Source organism: Eurypyga helias, unplaced genomic scaffold (genome assembly GCF_000690775.1).
Source record: "Eurypyga helias isolate BGI_N326 unplaced genomic scaffold, ASM69077v1 scaffold31337, whole genome shotgun sequence".
NCBI classification, from domain to species: domain Eukaryota; kingdom Metazoa; phylum Chordata; class Aves; order Eurypygiformes; family Eurypygidae; genus Eurypyga; species Eurypyga helias.
The window spans coordinates 15,306-32,450 of record NW_010261738.1 but is presented as its reverse complement, the minus strand read 5'-3'; the positions used below and the strand labels follow the sequence as shown (position 1 = coordinate 32,450).

Sequence of the window (17,145 nt, the reverse complement as noted above, 5' to 3'; positions counted from 1 at the left end):
GGAAGGCAGCAGGCCGAGCGCCGCCGGAACGCCCGTTAGCGAGATGACAGGAAGAACTCCTCAGCAATCCGGGCTCCCAGTGAGTATTACTAACACAACGCACACCAGGTTACAGGACTATTGCTTAAATTGCTCTTGGATTAAAAAAAAAAAAAAAAAAAAGAAACCAAACCCAACCAAACCAACCCAAAAAGACAAAAGCCAAGTGATATGTAAATCTTCGCCACTCACGCCGCGGGCGAACGGGCTCTGAGTCAAGTCTCTTTTTGCACTTCTTTAAAATCAGTTTACGAGCAGCTGTAGTCCTGTGGCTTGATGCAACTCTTTAAGGCTCCATGCTGACGAAATCGTTCGAGGGACAACAAAAATGTCACCACAGGAGGATCGCTCCGGGATGTCAAGGTTTCGACGCGTGCTTCGAGGCCCGGGACGCGCGCCAACGGATCAACAAACCCAGCGTCCCGGGTTTCTACCTTTTGTCTCTTATTTTGGCCCTGAGCTGTTGGTTACTCCTGCGTGTCTGGCACCAGTTCAACATCTCCCTTGCTCTTCAGGAGGAACAAGGTGTTCTCCTCTTCACAGAGGCTGACGAACCGATCGTCCTACTTCCACACTCAGTGGCTGTGCATTTTTTTCCGTTTCTAGTAACTCGTCGAAGATATCCCTGCAACAGAGGGAAAAGCCAGTAGTGAAACTTCCCTACGACAACAAACTGCCATGTAAGACAGCTCCGAAGGAACCGGCGACGGGATGCAATCCGCGACGCAGAGCGCGGCCCATCCCGGCGGAGCAAGGCGTCTCGTCTGGCACCCCAGAGCAAAGCTCCCCCGACCCCGCGGCGCTGTTTGTTACAAGGAACGAGGTCAGCGGGTGAGCCTCAGGGCAGCGAGGGGAAGCCCTGGCTCCTAGAAGGATCAGAAGCAAGACAAGACACGGTCTGTAGTCAAAGCTGCACCCTTTATCGGAGCAGAGGCAGAGGGAGGGGACGCGCTTTAAGGCGCTGAACCCCTTCTCCAGTTCCGTCTGCCTGAAGAGGTGTTACTTCGACCGACAGAGCTCATCTTGCCTGTGTCCCGGGACAGCCACGGCTGCAACAACCTGACTGCCAGGAGCGGGGGCATTTACAAGCGTCGCAGCACTCGAGGGAAAACCCCAGAGACGCAGGCTGCCGAGACATCGAATCCCACCCCCCAGCCCCATGAAGACGATTGAGCGCATCTCGTATTAGCGACACCCAACTCCGCTCCCCTGACCTCAGAGCACTTCCGTTTGGTCCCTCTCGCATGGAATTCTGGCTATGGATTTCTTCTGACACGGGCGGGGGGAGGGCTTTCGTCCCCGCAGAGAGGGTTGGTGGGAGAAGAGAAGCCCGTGTCCTCGCGAACTCCCCCGGAAACCCCCGAGACACCTACTTGTGCATGTAGAAGAAGATGTAGCCGCTTCGGTCTCTGTCGCACTGAACGGTGGCCTCTAGAGTTCTCGACACTTCCAGGTCGTTGTAGGTGAACCAGGACTGCTTCTTGATATCATAGACATCGCTGATGTAATGACCTTCAAAAGAGAGCACACCCGATTTAAACACCAAAAGGCCCTTAAAAGGTCCCGGTCCCTCTGCCCTTCCCGGTCAGCGAGCTGGCAACGGGCACAGGCAATTCCACCCCCCCCAGCAGCAGTGAGTGCTGCAGTTAGGCCCCATGGCAGCCTGCTCCCCTCCTAGCGAGCCACAACGAAGGACCTGCTCTGCTGCCCGAGTTCTCTGCAAACAGCCCTGCTAGGGCGATTCTGCACCACAGGTTTTAAGTCAGGTGGGAGACCAGGAATCTAACGTGGCGTTCTTGTACCTGAAGACGACGTGCTCCCGATATGGCTGACGATGCTGATGAGGCGGTAGGAGTGAGGAAGCTCTCCTGTCTGGAAAGAAAGTCCACGTAAAGCTTTCAGGCATTCACTTTTGCTCCGCATCGCCTACGGATAAGGTGGTTTACACACCTGACATCCGAGCTTTGGCTACTGCACTCAAAGATGCAACCCAAAGACTACAGGAACAGCAGCTCAGACCAAACAAGGAGCCCCTCCGGAACCAGGAAAAAGCTTTCCATCTTATCTGATCTTTGAGCAAGCTGACGCAACTGAGCCGCTCAGGCCTCAGAGCAGTCGCTGACAGGAGCTCTACACTGCAAAGTCCTCTAAACAACCGTTTCCTGAGCGACTTCCACTGATGTCAGAACAAATCCACCAAATAAACAGAGAAATGCAAATAAGGGAACACCGCCCTGACTTCTGCAAGGCCAGAGAAATACCCCTGACGACAGTACACAGGTTTAACAGTTCCTACCCCACCTGTAACCCAGAGTCTCTCACCCTACACCAGTACGGTCAGCAGCCCACGCCCCCCCGCCTGCAGGAAACATGCTCTCTCTATCCACTGACAAGGAAACCCAACAGTGGTAACTGGCTTTTCACAATTATCCGTCGCTCTCTCTGCTCGGGAAATGTTACCGACACGGTTCCCTGACAACACGTCAAAGGCAGCTCTTGGTTTCAGGGAATGGAAGCCAGTAAAGAACCATAAGAAATTAAAACTACTCAAGGAAACTCAGATTGTTTAACTGTTTCCACTGCCTGGCTGGCAGGCAACTATCACGACACAGCTGCGCAGAGCTCCAGCCGCCGGCAGCACGGCCCAGGCTACAGCAACACCCCACCTAACGGGAGTAAGGCATTGCCAGCACTTCCCAGTTCTGGCAGCACAGGATCTAGAAGCCCACGGTGCTGCAATTTAGTGACCACGCTGGCTGAAGTCCTCTACGTAAGAATTTTGGGCCCATTCTTTTACATGCACTGGTAAAAAAATGAGTTTCCTTCCCACTGTTATCCACATCTTAGAGAAACTCAGGTCTCCACAGCTGTTTTGTGTTGTTCGTGGTTTGTTTTTTTTTTTTTAAATTAGCACAGTAAGATTCTTAAGGATGGAAATTTTCATCTTTTCACTTGTGAACATAAAAGACCTTTCTAGGACTAAACAAGCGAGCTGCTCTGTAAAACTACCTCCAGCACTAAACCGATGGTAAAGGGGGGGGTGTATGTCTCGGTTCGCTCTTGAAAAACAGGGGTCACACACCTCAGCATTTCTTTTCAGCTCTTCTGCTTCAGCTTCCGAGTACTCCATGTCGAGAACATCCTCATTCCCGGAGTCTTCATCAGAACCAACGCTGTCCAGGAGAGAGCTGTTAAACTCTAGACAGCACGGAAACAACAACACCCCGTGAGGAGCTGTGGCACACACGGAAGTTCACAACAGGTTGCGGAACGTCTACCCGCGTAAACAAGCTCAAGAAAAGGCTAACGTTTCAAGCTTCCTTTCCAAGGGAAGCAGGAGAGTTTGGAATTTCCAGCTAACACCTCTCTTCCCCCGCCTTGTCAAAGCCCTCATGAAAGAACAACGTCTTGGCGTGGGGATGTTAGCATCCCCCCTCATACTCTTACAGAGGGGCACCGTGGCGGGGGCAGCCGGGTGACAGAAGGGCAGCCCAGTCGCTCCAGAGGGGGCAGCCAGAACTAACGTTCAAAGGGAGCACAGCCAGTCCGGCTGGCGAACCGCAAGTTTCTGCAACGAGAAGCTGTGAATTTACGGTTTGAACCGTCAGCCGCGCTAGCAAAGTGCGTTTTTTGAATGAAAGCTGGCATCAGAACGCTCCTGCTGGCAGCAGGCATCTTTTCCTTGTTTTCCATGGTAAGGAGGCTGCTCGCTGCAGGAACTTCCCCTTGGCTTGGCTGAGCAAAACGCAGGCAGCGCTCTGTAAAGAGCCGGAAGGCACCACTGCTGCCTGTACACCCTGTTCCAAACTTCCTGGGATTCTGCAGCTACGCAGCCAACGCAGGATTTTGTACAGTACTCATTAGGAGATGCAGCTATGCTTCCACCAGCTAAAACCTACGGACTCGTGGGTGGATGAGAAGCTGGGACTAACAGGACACTGCTCTGGATGTTTTTTCCTTGGACGCTTCCACGCCAGCTACGATGGAGATGTTTTGCTGGCGAGATTGTCACGCTGCTTGCCCCGCTGAACCATCAGACACTGGTTAGCATCATCGCCCTGGGAAGCTTACAGGTGAATCCCCGTAACCGAGAACGTTTTACTGTCGGTTCTCTCACTCAGCGGGGCTGCTGTAAGCCGGACTGCAGCGGAGCAACCCCGGCACCCAGGTCCCTGCACGAAGCACTTGCCACAGCTGCCGCTCAACACCGCTTCACCAACGGTCCTCGGGCGCCGCGCGGTTCTGCGGCTGCAGCACCGCTGGGAACCTTCCTCAGGGAAATACTCCCAGACTCTGCTCGGGCCTGTTGGCATCTCCTCGAGCAGCTGCTGGTCAATGCCTCACATGTGACACGGCAGCAAGCCGAGCGGCTCACGTTTCGGGCAAGCGACTGCAGTCCAGGAGGAAGAAGGATTCCTGGAGCTGAACTCTTCCCGGCCACGAATTTAAGGAGCCCTGAGGGAGCCTGGGAACTCAGTCTGACAGCTCATCAGGGGACGGGACTTCAGCTGAGGGACATTTAAGCACCGCTCAGCTTCTCTTCAGAAGCAGACGCAGGTCCATCCCATAATACCTGAGGGGCCTTTAAAAGGTGTCTGAGCAACACAATACTTCATTACCCCTCCCTCTTCCTCTCTGGAGCACAATTCCTCTCTGGGTTATGCCCTGCTCTGCCAGACTGTACGGAATCACTCGCACACCAGCCTCACACAGATGTTAAGCATTGCCCGAGGCTCACCTCTCTGGATTTGGAAAGGACAGAGGGTGTATTTTGGGTTTCTCTCTTCACCCCCAACAGCTATACCTTGCCCTGAGGTCTGTCTCACCCCCATCCCGTAGCAGACAGAGCACTTACTCATTTTCCTGGGCAAGGCCAGTGCATTCATTAATTAGCACTAAAATATCAATGCAAGTAAATAAACTTTATGTTCTGACTAGAGCCATGCTGGCTTTTGCTGGGAATTCAAAGTTTCAAGGTCCATTTTGTACTCTTTGTATCAATATTATATATTAAATTCATATTATAATTTAGTAGATATCACATCTCTCTCTCTCTGTCTAGTTAAAAACACAAGAGAATAAAACAAGTTGTTTTTCACATGACCTTTTTTCTGGCATTTGCTTTCACAACCAAGAGCAAGAAGAGCTGACCTGAGCAAAGGCAAACACAGTGCACACCCCGAAAGAGCATGAAATCCCAGCTGTCTTCCAGACACCCAGGAGCTGCACTCACACATACAAGATTTGTTTTCCCTCCAAAGCAACATCCTGGAAGAAGTTAAATAAGTTTCACCTTGCAGACTTAATTCCGTGGCTCGTTTAAGGTCATCATCCTCTTTCTGTTCTCGTGCCTCCTGATGGGAAGAGAACAAAACTTAGCTCATTGGGACACTTCACTGTTTAAAATTCTCGTGGTGCTCTTTTTTCCATTGAAACCGTGCTGCTCCGGTTTCTACAACAAACCTGACATTGTAAATTAAAGGTTCTGAGCGAAGGAATGTTTGCAACCAGCGAGAGTCCAATGTTCCCGTGCAATAGAACCTGGGACAAACCTTCATTAAGGCTGGTCAAAGCTCCTGGAGTTTGGTATGCAGCAGAGCGAGCCTCTACTAACACCAAACAATTTTGCTCCGGATCATTAATTTAAAAAGCATCCAAATGAATTTTGCAACCCTTTGCTGAGGAAAGCTGTCACTTACCCACAAAGCTCCTCACGCTTCGGCAAAATTTAAGCCTTCTGCCCAAAGCCAGAATCCTTAAATCCTGACAGATGTTATTATTTTAAAGCCATTTGAAAGCAGAGCCGGTGCTTCTCCGCAGCAGGTGTAACTCACAAAGGCAGGACGCAAAAAGAAGGCCCCACTAAACAACCAGGTATTAGAAACAGGACCACGAACAGGGAGCAGAGAAACCTCCAGTCAACAAACCCTTCTAATCTTTGGATAACATCATGCCCCCGTTCCTCCCACCACTCCCGAAAGCTCAGCGCTGAGGCAAATCACTCAGTGGTGTTTAATGAGCTGGCTTCTCAACTCAGGGGTTCGAATGCTTTCAGTGCACCTGTATGCAGAACCCCAACCACGTTACTGCAAATCGGGATCACCGCAGCTCCCGCACTTCTGTGCCCCTATCACTAGAATCGCAGATTTTTGGCTTCAGAACTGCAGCAGAACACCACTCACGGGGCAGTTTTACATTATTAGCGTGGGGCCCTTTATCTCACTATTTCTAAAGCATTTGGGAATCTTTGTTCAACTACTTGGCGTCGCTGAATCGAAGCTACGCCTGGTGTGGAACATACCAACCAGCACCTCGTAATGAGTAATGGGAGGGAAAAATCCAAGAGCCATGGAAACATCAGATCTCGCAAGGCAAACCATGGCAGCTTTAGTATTAATAGGGAGCAGGCAAGGGCACCTGTTTAAAGAAAGACCTGGCTGAGCGCTTCCTTCACCCTCAGCGGCTCAGGTAAACTTGTGGAAAGCGGCCACAGGCCTCAAAACTCAAGCAGAATACAGACGGTTCGGTGCACAACCCGAGATCCCAATTCTTGCCAAGTCTAACCCTAGGGACTTGTTTTATTGGGATCCTTTTTCCAAGGGAAGGATCACATAAATGCTCAGTTCCCATATTCTCCCCTGAGCACCTCCAACTTACCAGGACCAGAAAGAAGGCGCCGGGGACAGATCTTTAACCTGACCGGGCACGGCCTTTGCCCCCAAACCTGCCCCGTCAGTTTGGGTCTTGATACGGCACGCTGCAAGCAGCGACCCCGCCAGGGAAGCGAAAGGCGGGCTTGGTTCTCGGGGACAGAGAGTAAAGAGTTTATCTCGGTCTCCCGTGGTTTCCATACAATGTTAGAAGCCAGCGTGTACATACGCAGGGAAGGCTTTGCGAAACAGGCAGGTCTGGTGCGACAGATGGTTTCCAAAGCCCATACAAAACGTGCCCAGATGTATCCAGTGCCGTCACCCTACCGACACCGGAACCAGAACAAACCCAGATGTTTTTTTCACCTGGCTCTCTCAAAACAGCAGTAGAATCCCTCTGCAGTTACTGTATGAACACAAGCTTTTCCTTTAGCCATCAGGTTTTTCCAGTGTCGGGGAAGATAACTCACGGAAGCAAACTTTGGTTTCTTACTTGCTCTTGAAGGCTCTGAGCCAGCGCCTGCTGAAGTTCTTGTTCCTCCCTCTCTCTCTCCATGTCGTACTGCTGCAGCCAGTCAACCTCCCCCTGGGAGCCTTCCGGAGTTTTGTTTTCCTTATTCTCATCAAAATCCTTAGTGATCTCGGTGAAATTGGCAGGACCTGAGGAATCAGAAAGTACAGTTACGCTTTCCTGGCTCTTCTGCTCCTCAGCAGCTGAATGCACCTCGAACCACGGCCATCCTTGCGGCACAGTGACATCTGCTGACAGCGAGAGCTCCCCAGCCGTAAGACCCCCGCAGGAGTCAAACGGACAGAGCTCCAAGCGCGGCCTGACGCTCATTTTAACAGGGGTGAGGTGACAGATTCCATTAATCCCCGAGCCCTCCCCTCCTTAAGCCTCCCACGTTCACTGAGAAACTGCGACTTGAACTGGAGGAAGGTGTCCCACACCACCAGGTTTCTGCAGCCACGAAGCCGGCACTGGAATTTCTCTAGAAGGAACCCCAGATCACAAAGATTTGCACTGCATATCCTACCTCAGGGTACTACAGGGGAAGGCACAATTAAAGCCAAACCATACGTAAGACAGGGAAGCACAAATCGCAAGTGCTGTTTACATGTGTCAGCCCTTCCCTTCAGGCAAAAGCCTCAGTGTTGTGAGCACCACCTACAGCTCTGAAAGTGCAAGAAAATGGTCTCTTTTCAGTTCACCTTTAAAAAGTGAACACCGTGGCAGAAGTATTTTTCAGAACCTGCGAAACGGACGTGCAATTCAAGCACTGCATACATCTCCCGCAGGACACGGATTCCTCCGTCTGCCTGCAGCTGAGAGTCAGGACCTGCTCCAACAGCTCCCACGCAGCAACATGTGAAACTTGACAGTTCTGCCCTGTGCGGGCTGCAACATCTGCTCATTAGTTATTAGCAAGGATTATATGAGGCAGTCGCAGTCTCTGTGACCTCCAAAACACAAGACCACCACAACCACAATCTATCAGTCTAATACTCTTTGGATGAAAAACAAATCAGAATTTATTACATGACCTTTGGGAGGTTCCAGTATAAAGAAGAAATACGGACTCAATTCACACAGCCGTTGTTGGAGGATCATGTAGTGGAAAAGACATAGAATCATAGAATGGTTTGGGTTGGAAGGGACCTTAAAGACCATCCAGTTCCCCCCCCCCTGCCGTGGGCAGGGACATCCTCCACTAGACCAGGTTGCTCAAAGCCTCATCCAGCCTGGCCTTGAAGACATCCAGGGATGGGGCATCCACAGCAACCTGTTCCAGTGCCTCACCACCCTCTCTGTGAAGAACTTGTCCTGATAACTAATCTAATCTTCTGTCATATCTGAATTAGCCTTTTTTGAAAGCACCGCCAATTATCCAGTGTTTACAAAAAACCCCACCCTTATTACTGGTGGCAACAAGAAGCAAACCAAGTTAAATCTGTCATGTTTAGGGTGCAGAGCAACCTCTGCAATTAAGCTTCCTTTAGACAGAACTCAGGACTGCAAACCCATTCAGCTGCCGTGACGGGTAACTCACCGTTCAGCAACCTGAGTGCTTTAAACCCAGGAGAACGGCCAGGCAACTCTGAGGAGGCCCGGCAGTTTCAGCAGCTCACTTGCACCCGGATTCTGCCACCACACGTTATGAACCTGCTGCTTACCCGAATCTAACGGTGCTTTGGGTTTCTCCATCTCCAGGGGTTCCAGGTTTTCTGGCAAATCCTGAATTTCGTCATCTCCAAAACCAGTGTCTGGGCTGCTTGTGGGCTTGTCTTCGTCATGGCTCAGAGACAGAGAGGCTTCCCGCTTGCTGATCTCCAAGACGGCCGCTAGCAGCTCATCCTCGCTCATTCCATCAAACCCAGCACTACCCAGCTCAGGTTTATCGCCCTCCGTCTTACTTCTTTTGGAAGCCTGGAAACAAACGGAGTTACGATCAAGCGCTTGAAAAAACAGGTACGTGGGCCTACAAGGAAGCTGGGGAGGACTTTTTACAAGGGCCTGTAGTGACAGGACAAGGGGTAACGGGTTTAAATTAAAAGCAGGGAGATTTAGATTGGATATCAGGAAGAAGTTCTTCCCGGAGAGGGGGGTGAGGGACTGGGACAGGTTGCCCAGAGAAGCTGTGGATGCCCCATCCCTGGAGGTCTTCAAGGCCAGACTGGATGAGGCTTTGAGCAACCTGGTCTGGTGGAAGGTGTCCCTGCCCACGACAGGGGGGTTGGAACTGGATGGACTTTAAGGTCCCTTCCAACCCAAACTGTTCTGTGATTCTGTAACATCAGCTTTACGTTTCTGTGGAGATTTTATTAACCCCAGGGAGTGGGAGCTTGGCTCCATCAACACTGAACAGGCAGTTTTAGGAGACTCAGTTGAGAGACAACCTTCGTGCCAACATTCACCCCAAAGAATAATATTTAAATATAAACTACAGCTGGTTTTTACAGGCCCTGTGTGTTAACACACAAGGTAACTCCTCCCTTCTCCTTCCTTTCCTTCAACACATGTTCCCACCTTTACGTCCTGATAAATCCTCAAGCCTCTGGCAAGTCAGCGCTGAGGTGCAAGTAGTGAAATCTGGATGAGGCTTGGAGCAACCTGGCCTAGTGGAAGGTGTCCCTGCCCATGGCAGGGGGGTTGGAACTGGATGGTCTGTAAGGTCCCTTCCAACCCAAACCAGTCTGTGATTCTGCGAAATTACCAGTTTGTTAACAAAGGCTGAAGCAGCAACACGACAGCAATTGAACCTGAACGCAGGGATCAAATAATAGGAATAAGAGGAAATCAGACTGGTGCGGAGAGCAATTAGACATCGGTTTGGTGCTGCAGACTTGCCGTATGACACCGGGGAGGGGGACAGAACTCTGCAAACCATGTACGAAAACAGTTCACCCAGGAATTTAGTCCATCCTAAGGAGATCAGAGTGACTTTAAATTGAAACACAGGAAAAACACTTTAGTCTTAATCTGTTTTTTCTTCCCCCCCCCTTTTTTTGGGTATTTTCCCACAACCGATGCTCATCAACTCCTACACCACACTGATTTGCAATGCAGTAATTTCAATCCTTTTGATATTAACTGTTAATCAGGAGGTTAGCCTCCGTGTATACATATTTGCACAATTACACTACTTACCATTCACCTAGGTATTTTTCCCCCCTATATTATGTTAAAATGGGGAAAACCAGTTTCTATCAGGATGTACTCATCCAGGTCTTCTTCCAAACCACATTTGGATGGATCTCAGAACTTTGTTAAAACGAATAAAAGTATATTTTCACTGCTGCTTTTTACTTACCTTCAGCAAGCTTTTGATGAGCAGGACTAGTTTTACATAGCAAACCTTCTGTATCAAAACCAGCTTTAGCAAATGAATTAGCCAACTATACTGCCTGTCCTAAGACACTGTGCCCTCCAAGAATGAGAACTGACGAATCTGAACCTCTCTCCTCACACCTGCTCACACGCTAAGGAAAGCGGCGTACCTGCTTTTTAAGCTCTCTGGTTTCTCTCCCTGCACCTGTAGGCTACTAACGTCAAAACTGCTTTAGCTCCTCAGCAAACCCTGGTTCCAGGCACCCTGCCAGCAAGTACCACTAATTCAGCGGCTGGATTTCAAATCCTTGGCAGCACCTGTGCATTATTTGAACACAGCTTTTCCAGGAGAGATTATTTGCATAGACTGTAGCTTAGGCTCCAGGACAGGCTGCTGTCAATAGCTGTTTTTTCAAGGTGCTTCATGTGGTCCTTCATCTGCCGAGGCAGAGATCACAGACTTCAGCTGGGTAGCTGCTACCCACCCCTACAGCCCAACCTGGCTGTTCCCGCTGTTCTCCCGCTCGGCAGGGCTGCTCTGCAAGCAGTAGGCTGTAGGAAGCGACTGCCAAGCCCTGTCACAACCCCACGCACAGCTGCTATGAGAAGCGCACCGAGGGAAATGGCGCAGCAGCAGCAATGCCACTTCCAAGAATCCAGACTTCTCAGGATGACGGTGAGAAGGAGAGAGGATCTGGTTACCGACAGCAGGTGCCTGGGCAGGCCTGTGGTTGAGGAGCAGCCAACGTGCACGGCCACAAAGAATGAAGCCGCTTACGTGGAATCGTCACCACCACTGTCCCTTCCCCACAGCAGGCTGGGAAGCCTATAATTAATTTGCTAATCAAACTAATGGGCTTTATTCCCACAGTTTCTGCACTCATCGGGCTTGTGCGATAGAGACTACCTACACTGCCTCACGAAGAAAACTCGAGGAAGAATCAATTAGGGCAGTTTGGAATCCTTTTTCTACGCAGAGGAGGGACTGCCACGACAAGCTGGTTTCCCTCCCCACCCACAGCCAGTACAGCTGTGCCATGCAGGACAGCACCTGCCTACCCTGTTCCTGAGACCTCCAGCAAAGGGTTTCCTGCTGTCTCCCGAAGCAATCCGTTCCATCCCTACGTATCCTCAGCATCAGGAAGTTTTCCCTAATATTTAATCTAAACACTACTGTCTGCAATTTAGTCTGTTACACCTTGTTCTATCTGCTGCAGGCATGGAAAACAGCCCAAGTGTTTCTATTGATTTCTTTCCCTTCCTTGAAGACACAAGCCCTCTGCTTAGGTTTCTCCTTAAAGACCCAAGCCTGCTCTTCTCGCCAAAATCCTCCTATCTAAACCTACAACCAGTCCAGTTCCTCTCCTCTGGCCCCTCTCCATTAACCTATAACTCTCTGCAGCCCGGAGCCCAAAGCTGGATACAGCTACAGCTCAAAGCTGAGTGACAAGGAAGGCTACTCCACACAACCTGCCGACTCTGCCTCTCTCTGTACACTTCTGTTTCCAACCAGCCCGACCTTGTGACCGACCTACACCTTTCACGCCGCTTCCCAAGGCCCACTGCTTTCCCATCTGTTTCCATCCTGCATTTACAGTCCACTGGCAAAGATGAGCACCTTTAGCCTGCTCCTCCTTAACAACCTTTCCTGGTTTTAAGCAATTTCTCAGACATGTCAAGATCATTCTTGACAGTAGTTCTGAGCTGCATTACACTGGCAGCCCTCCCCAGCTCTTCTGAAAAGTGAATACCCATTATCTGCTTTATCACTTATTAAATACTGAGAGGTTCGGGATCCTCCATTGGTTTGATCTTCCCATCGGATCAGGAACGGTAGTTATCCCCCTCTTGTTACCTATCGCTGTTCAACCAGCTTCCTGACTGTCCTTTAATGCCATAAGCAAGAGCACAACTCTCTGTTTGATTACAATAATCCCACGAGCATTGTCACAAACCTCAGAGAGGCAGAGATGCAGAACACTTGCCCTAAGCACTAGGCCTGCAACACTGCCAGATAATCCCCTAAACCCTTGTTTTCCCTTCTGGGTCATCATTCCTTCCCACTCAACTCATCTACCTGCCAATGCACTGCCCTGACAAAGGCCAAGAGATACCCTGGCAACACGAATGTCACAACGAAGGGCTCAAAGGCAGATTGAAGTTAACTGTGCCTTTACACCAACGACCTCGATCTCCAAACAATTCCACGTGTCCACCTCCGAAGGTTCATCACTCCAGCTCCTAAAAACATTTAAAATGCCGTCCTTGAAGGGGGACACAGATTGGATGTGCAAGAAGTTCTCTCAATTTGAATATTTTGCTTAGCCCAACTCGGACTGGATCTAATGAACCAAGGGCTTTACTGCGTAATTTTATTACTGAGAGCCCATGATATTCCAGCCTGGGAATAGCATTAGTGGAAGTAACCAGAGACTGTCAAAACTGCTAAGCAGCTGGTACACATAAGCAGAGAACTCCAGTGCAGTTGCAAAGCAATTACCTCTGCTCCCAGCGGGAACCCAGACAACAGAGAGGTCAATTAGCAAAGCACTCCCTTCCAGCACTGCGGTGCTAATTAGGAGAAAAGAAGGTATCTTACATCAATCTTACTCACAGGCTGCGCTAAGAAAAGCACAGGGCAGACATGAGGACGTATGGGATCTGTGCATATGACCGTTTGTGGTTTTTTTCCCCTCCTTACCTTTTCTGGCTCTTCTTGCTGCTGCTGCTGCTCTCTGCTCTGGATGTTACACAGCCTTTGGCTATGGGCAACAGAGCGTTTCAGCGGCTCATCATCACTGTCTGAATCTACACAGAGTGCTGCAGAGCTCTTTGACTTGAAAGTGTATTTTCTGCAAATTAAAAACACGGCGATAAGACCTCGCAGCACCGTAGAGATCCGCTGCAGAGTAACCCTTAACGAAGCATTATGCCCACCTCTGACACGGCGGGGCAGTACAACCTGCGGAACAAACCCCAACGGTTGGCAACGACAACTCCTTAAGACAGCAGGGCAGGGTTTTCAGGAAAGGTGGATTTCACTAGGTTAACTGACATACCCACTTCAAGCCCGCAACAGCGATCTGCAGCGCTAAAAGTTCACACCGAGCGTGTGGCTCTTGCTCCTAAGGCCGAGGATTCCGCACTTTCTTACCTAGGAATCCCAGACAGCACTCGCCTGAGTCAAGCCCATGCTAACACGGAGAACTCTGCACAAGGCTCCTGGAGTTTACTACCTTGGACACAGGACTTCCCTCATCAGTACTAGGATATAAAAAGCCCAAATCTGAACAAGTTTTTCCGTTTTCCTGTTTGCTCTTTCACTAAGATAAATTCTTGCTTCTTTAGAAGAGATGACAAGGGAGTCTGGGTAAGGCTCAATTTCTACTCTATTAGAAAAGAAACCATCCAGTGTGATGGCACATTTTTCACTACACCACTGGCCTTTCAAAAACGGCCCATAAAAACAATGCCTATAAAAAGATTAAAGAAGAATCAGAAAATTCTATAAAACGCCACCAAATGATCTAATCAAACCCCAGGCCGTGGGCATTTCAGAGCTGTAACTTACCTAGAGGGTGTGGAAGTGCTTACAGTACAGGAATTCACCATCTGGGAGGCTTTCAATGGGCGGGAGCTATTAAAAAAGCAAAGTATTTATTGCGGTGGTCAGAGTCTTTAAAAAAGAAGTTTACTTGTCTGCTATGCATGCAAATCCATGACCAAAGACACAAGCGGAATACCATTATGAACGTGCTAATTGCTTAGATTCAGAGTAGTAACTCCATCATGCTATAAATATACAACAGTTGTTCAAAACCATATATAATCCTTTAAACTTGATTCACTTCTTAGTGATGCACCCTTAGGGGCAAGCTCACAAATTAAAGGCTTTGGGCTCCCCTATGAAGACTATTCATTCCTTTTTTTTTTTTTCATTCCCACTGACACTTCAGTTCCTGCTCCCAAACCAGTCTGCTGCTGCTCTCTGGATCAGCCGGTTTTCTGGCATGTCCCACGTTCCCGTTTCTCCTCCCTTACATCTAGACTCTCCTAAACAGAATGTCCTGCTCCGTGTAGTCCTTTCTCAGGCTCCTCAAAGACAATCACTATCGCCACTCATCTGTCAACCAGAGGGCTGCCAATGCAGAAATCCCTTCTCATCTTGCCCCGCAAACCAGGGCTGCTCCTCTCCAGCCTCGTTACTCTTCCACTCCCTGGTCACAGGAGAACTGAGGGTTTCTCGTTCCTTGTCCTGCCACGGACTTCCTATGTGAAACCCGGGACGTTTAATCTCTGCCTCGGGACAAGGAGCTGTACTGAAGTAACTGTCACAGGGAAAGGGAGAGAGTATTTTCAGGCTGTGGAGAGGGCTCAGATACTACAGTGGCACAGGAAAGACAATGAAAAATGAATGATGGACCGGGGGTGCAAGTGCAAATCAGCAGAAAAAGGCGGGATGTTACGTTCCCTGTGCAGTGTTAAGTGTGCTGGGAAGGGAAAGTTATCTAGGTCTTTTTTTGATTAAGGCATAAATTTTATGAATTACTAACAGATACTCCCTTAAAAAGGACAGGAAATTGTTTTCAAGGACAGTGAAGAGTATTATCTTGCCAAACATTCCCCAGATAATGCCCCACCAACTCTTCCTACTTCCCACGGTTTTTTTTCACGTCGTCACGATGGCACGATGGCAACTAGAAGCGCACACCTGAAGCTGCAGAGTTTTAGTGTATCCTTGCCCAGACACCTCCTGGGGGAGATGGGACAACTGCCCACCCTGTGGCATGTGCGCTCGGCGCGGCAGGCATCACTCACAAACCGTGCACTTACACTGCGGAATGGACGCTCCATCCCAGCGACAGCGGCAGCCTAGTGCTTTCCATACAGTGTGAAAGCAGGGTTAAGTATCTTGGAATAACCACCTGCTGCCCGACCTTATGATTGAGAGACAACGCTACGTTGAAGCTGTATCGTTTCAGATGAAGAATCAGGACCCTGAAAGGTAGGAGAGAAGGACAGATGTTAACCTCAAGACGGAAGTCAGAGGAAGCCTGTTCAAAATCCAAGTAGCCCTCGTTTACAAAATGTAATAAACAGGGGATTACTTGGGGGGTGGTAGGGAAACACTATCCACCTCTCATCTGGCAAGAGACAGGTAATTACTCTCCCATCCATCTCTCAACTTTGTGCAAAGTGCAGATTCTGCCGACTGCTTTGATCTGCATCACCCTGTTCTTCAGTCAAGCAGAAGCAAGCAGCTCTTACCAAACTCATTATTTCTGCTGTGTGGTGAGGGGCAGGAAACCATAGAAACATTAACGTTTCAGGCCAGAATGCTAGTATATTACTCCCAGAGAGTCAAGACTGATGGATCACACAGCTGCCCAGAACCAAGGAGGAACTGTGCCCAGCGCAAGACTTGGTTTATCTGTCACGACAAGTGTCTCTCTTCCCCCTCAAAGTGCCACGCTTACCAAGAGAAAACAGGTGTCAGCAGGGGAAGAATTATTTGATCGAAGCAAAACCCTCTCTCTACCTGCTGGCACCCAGTCAGTCCTGCCCATCAGGTCAGCGAGCATAAGATATTGAACGTCCAGAATGTATTTACTGTTTCCGCTTCCCTCACATCCCAGAAACCTCCAGAAAAGGTGAAAGGGTGAAGCCCTCCTTCTGTAGCGATAGGCAGGAAGAAAGCAGTGTTGCAGAGGGTGCCCAGGAGAGCTTTAGAGGGAAAACTGGAGAACAGCACGACTCCCGTCTGTGCGTGCATCCTTCTCCCATGCTGACCACCGTACATGCTGTCCTGCCCATTTTCCCAGCCTTACTCTTGGAGGGGCTTTTGCCTGAGCTGTGTAACACGTGCTCCTGGGAAAGAGGAAGAGATGCCAGCATTTACCTGGGAAGCCTGTTGAACTTGTGTGTGACAACGGCAGATTTTCCATTGCACTTCTCACAGGAGTACTCGATCTCCTCTGCCTGTTCAAGAGGAGAGAAAAACGGCTGTTGCAACAAAAGACACAGGTCTCGAGACAGCACATGGCTTGGCAGTCATGGAAGCTCTTCAGAACAGCAGTTGCACTTAAAAAGAGGGAGTCTGGTAAGAGGAGAGGTAGCAGAGCTTACAAGCTGACATCACCTCCACCAACACAGGTGGAACTTTTGCTGCAAGTCTGTGGCAGACCAATGAATTAGCCACAGTCGAGACCAATCAGCTGCCAAAGGAAGGGGAACATCTTGCAAGGTTTACAGTTTCCTCTCCCATACACATTTTCTACACCTAGTAATCTTTGGTGGAGGCTAATTTCCCACAAAGTTTTCTCTCTCTTATTCAAAACCTCAACTTTGATCCCAAAAAGCTACCCTTATCTAAACTTGTCAAGGATGTGCTGCACCAGAGTAGAGTTTTGAACAGACAGCGAAAAGGGAAGCATCACTGTGCTGAAATTACATGGTTTACCACCAAACACTTCTACAGCCCTTTTCTTTAAGTGAGGCCAAATGACACCAGTGGAATTTTAGGAATTTTTAAACATCTTAAGTGTAAGCTTTTAGAAGAACAAGTATGTCAATTATTCCGTCTGTTGAAAACACTGTCTGTAAATGGAAAAAAAAAACAGGTCTGTC

At 49.4% G+C, this 17,145-nt stretch overlaps 1 protein-coding gene across 1 annotated transcript in view; it reads right to left on the bottom strand.

Moving 5' to 3' along the window:
- Window positions 1-576: 576 nt before the first annotated feature.
- Window positions 577-17,145, bottom strand: part of USP37 (ubiquitin specific peptidase 37) — a 31,412-nt gene continuing 14,843 nt past the window's right edge. The window contains exons 13-23 of the mRNA XM_010155483.1: window positions 16,418-16,497; window positions 15,352-15,516; window positions 14,090-14,155; window positions 13,220-13,370; window positions 8,865-9,117; window positions 7,183-7,349; window positions 5,333-5,393; window positions 3,122-3,237; window positions 1,842-1,911; window positions 1,413-1,551; window positions 577-664 (exon numbers count right to left, since the gene is read on the bottom strand). Of these exons, the coding sequence (XP_010153785.1) occupies window positions 577-664; window positions 1,413-1,551; window positions 1,842-1,911; window positions 3,122-3,237; window positions 5,333-5,393; window positions 7,183-7,349; window positions 8,865-9,117; window positions 13,220-13,370; window positions 14,090-14,155; window positions 15,352-15,516; window positions 16,418-16,497 (1,356 nt within the window). The remainder of the gene's footprint in view (window positions 665-1,412; window positions 1,552-1,841; window positions 1,912-3,121; window positions 3,238-5,332; window positions 5,394-7,182; window positions 7,350-8,864; window positions 9,118-13,219; window positions 13,371-14,089; window positions 14,156-15,351; window positions 15,517-16,417; window positions 16,498-17,145) is intronic.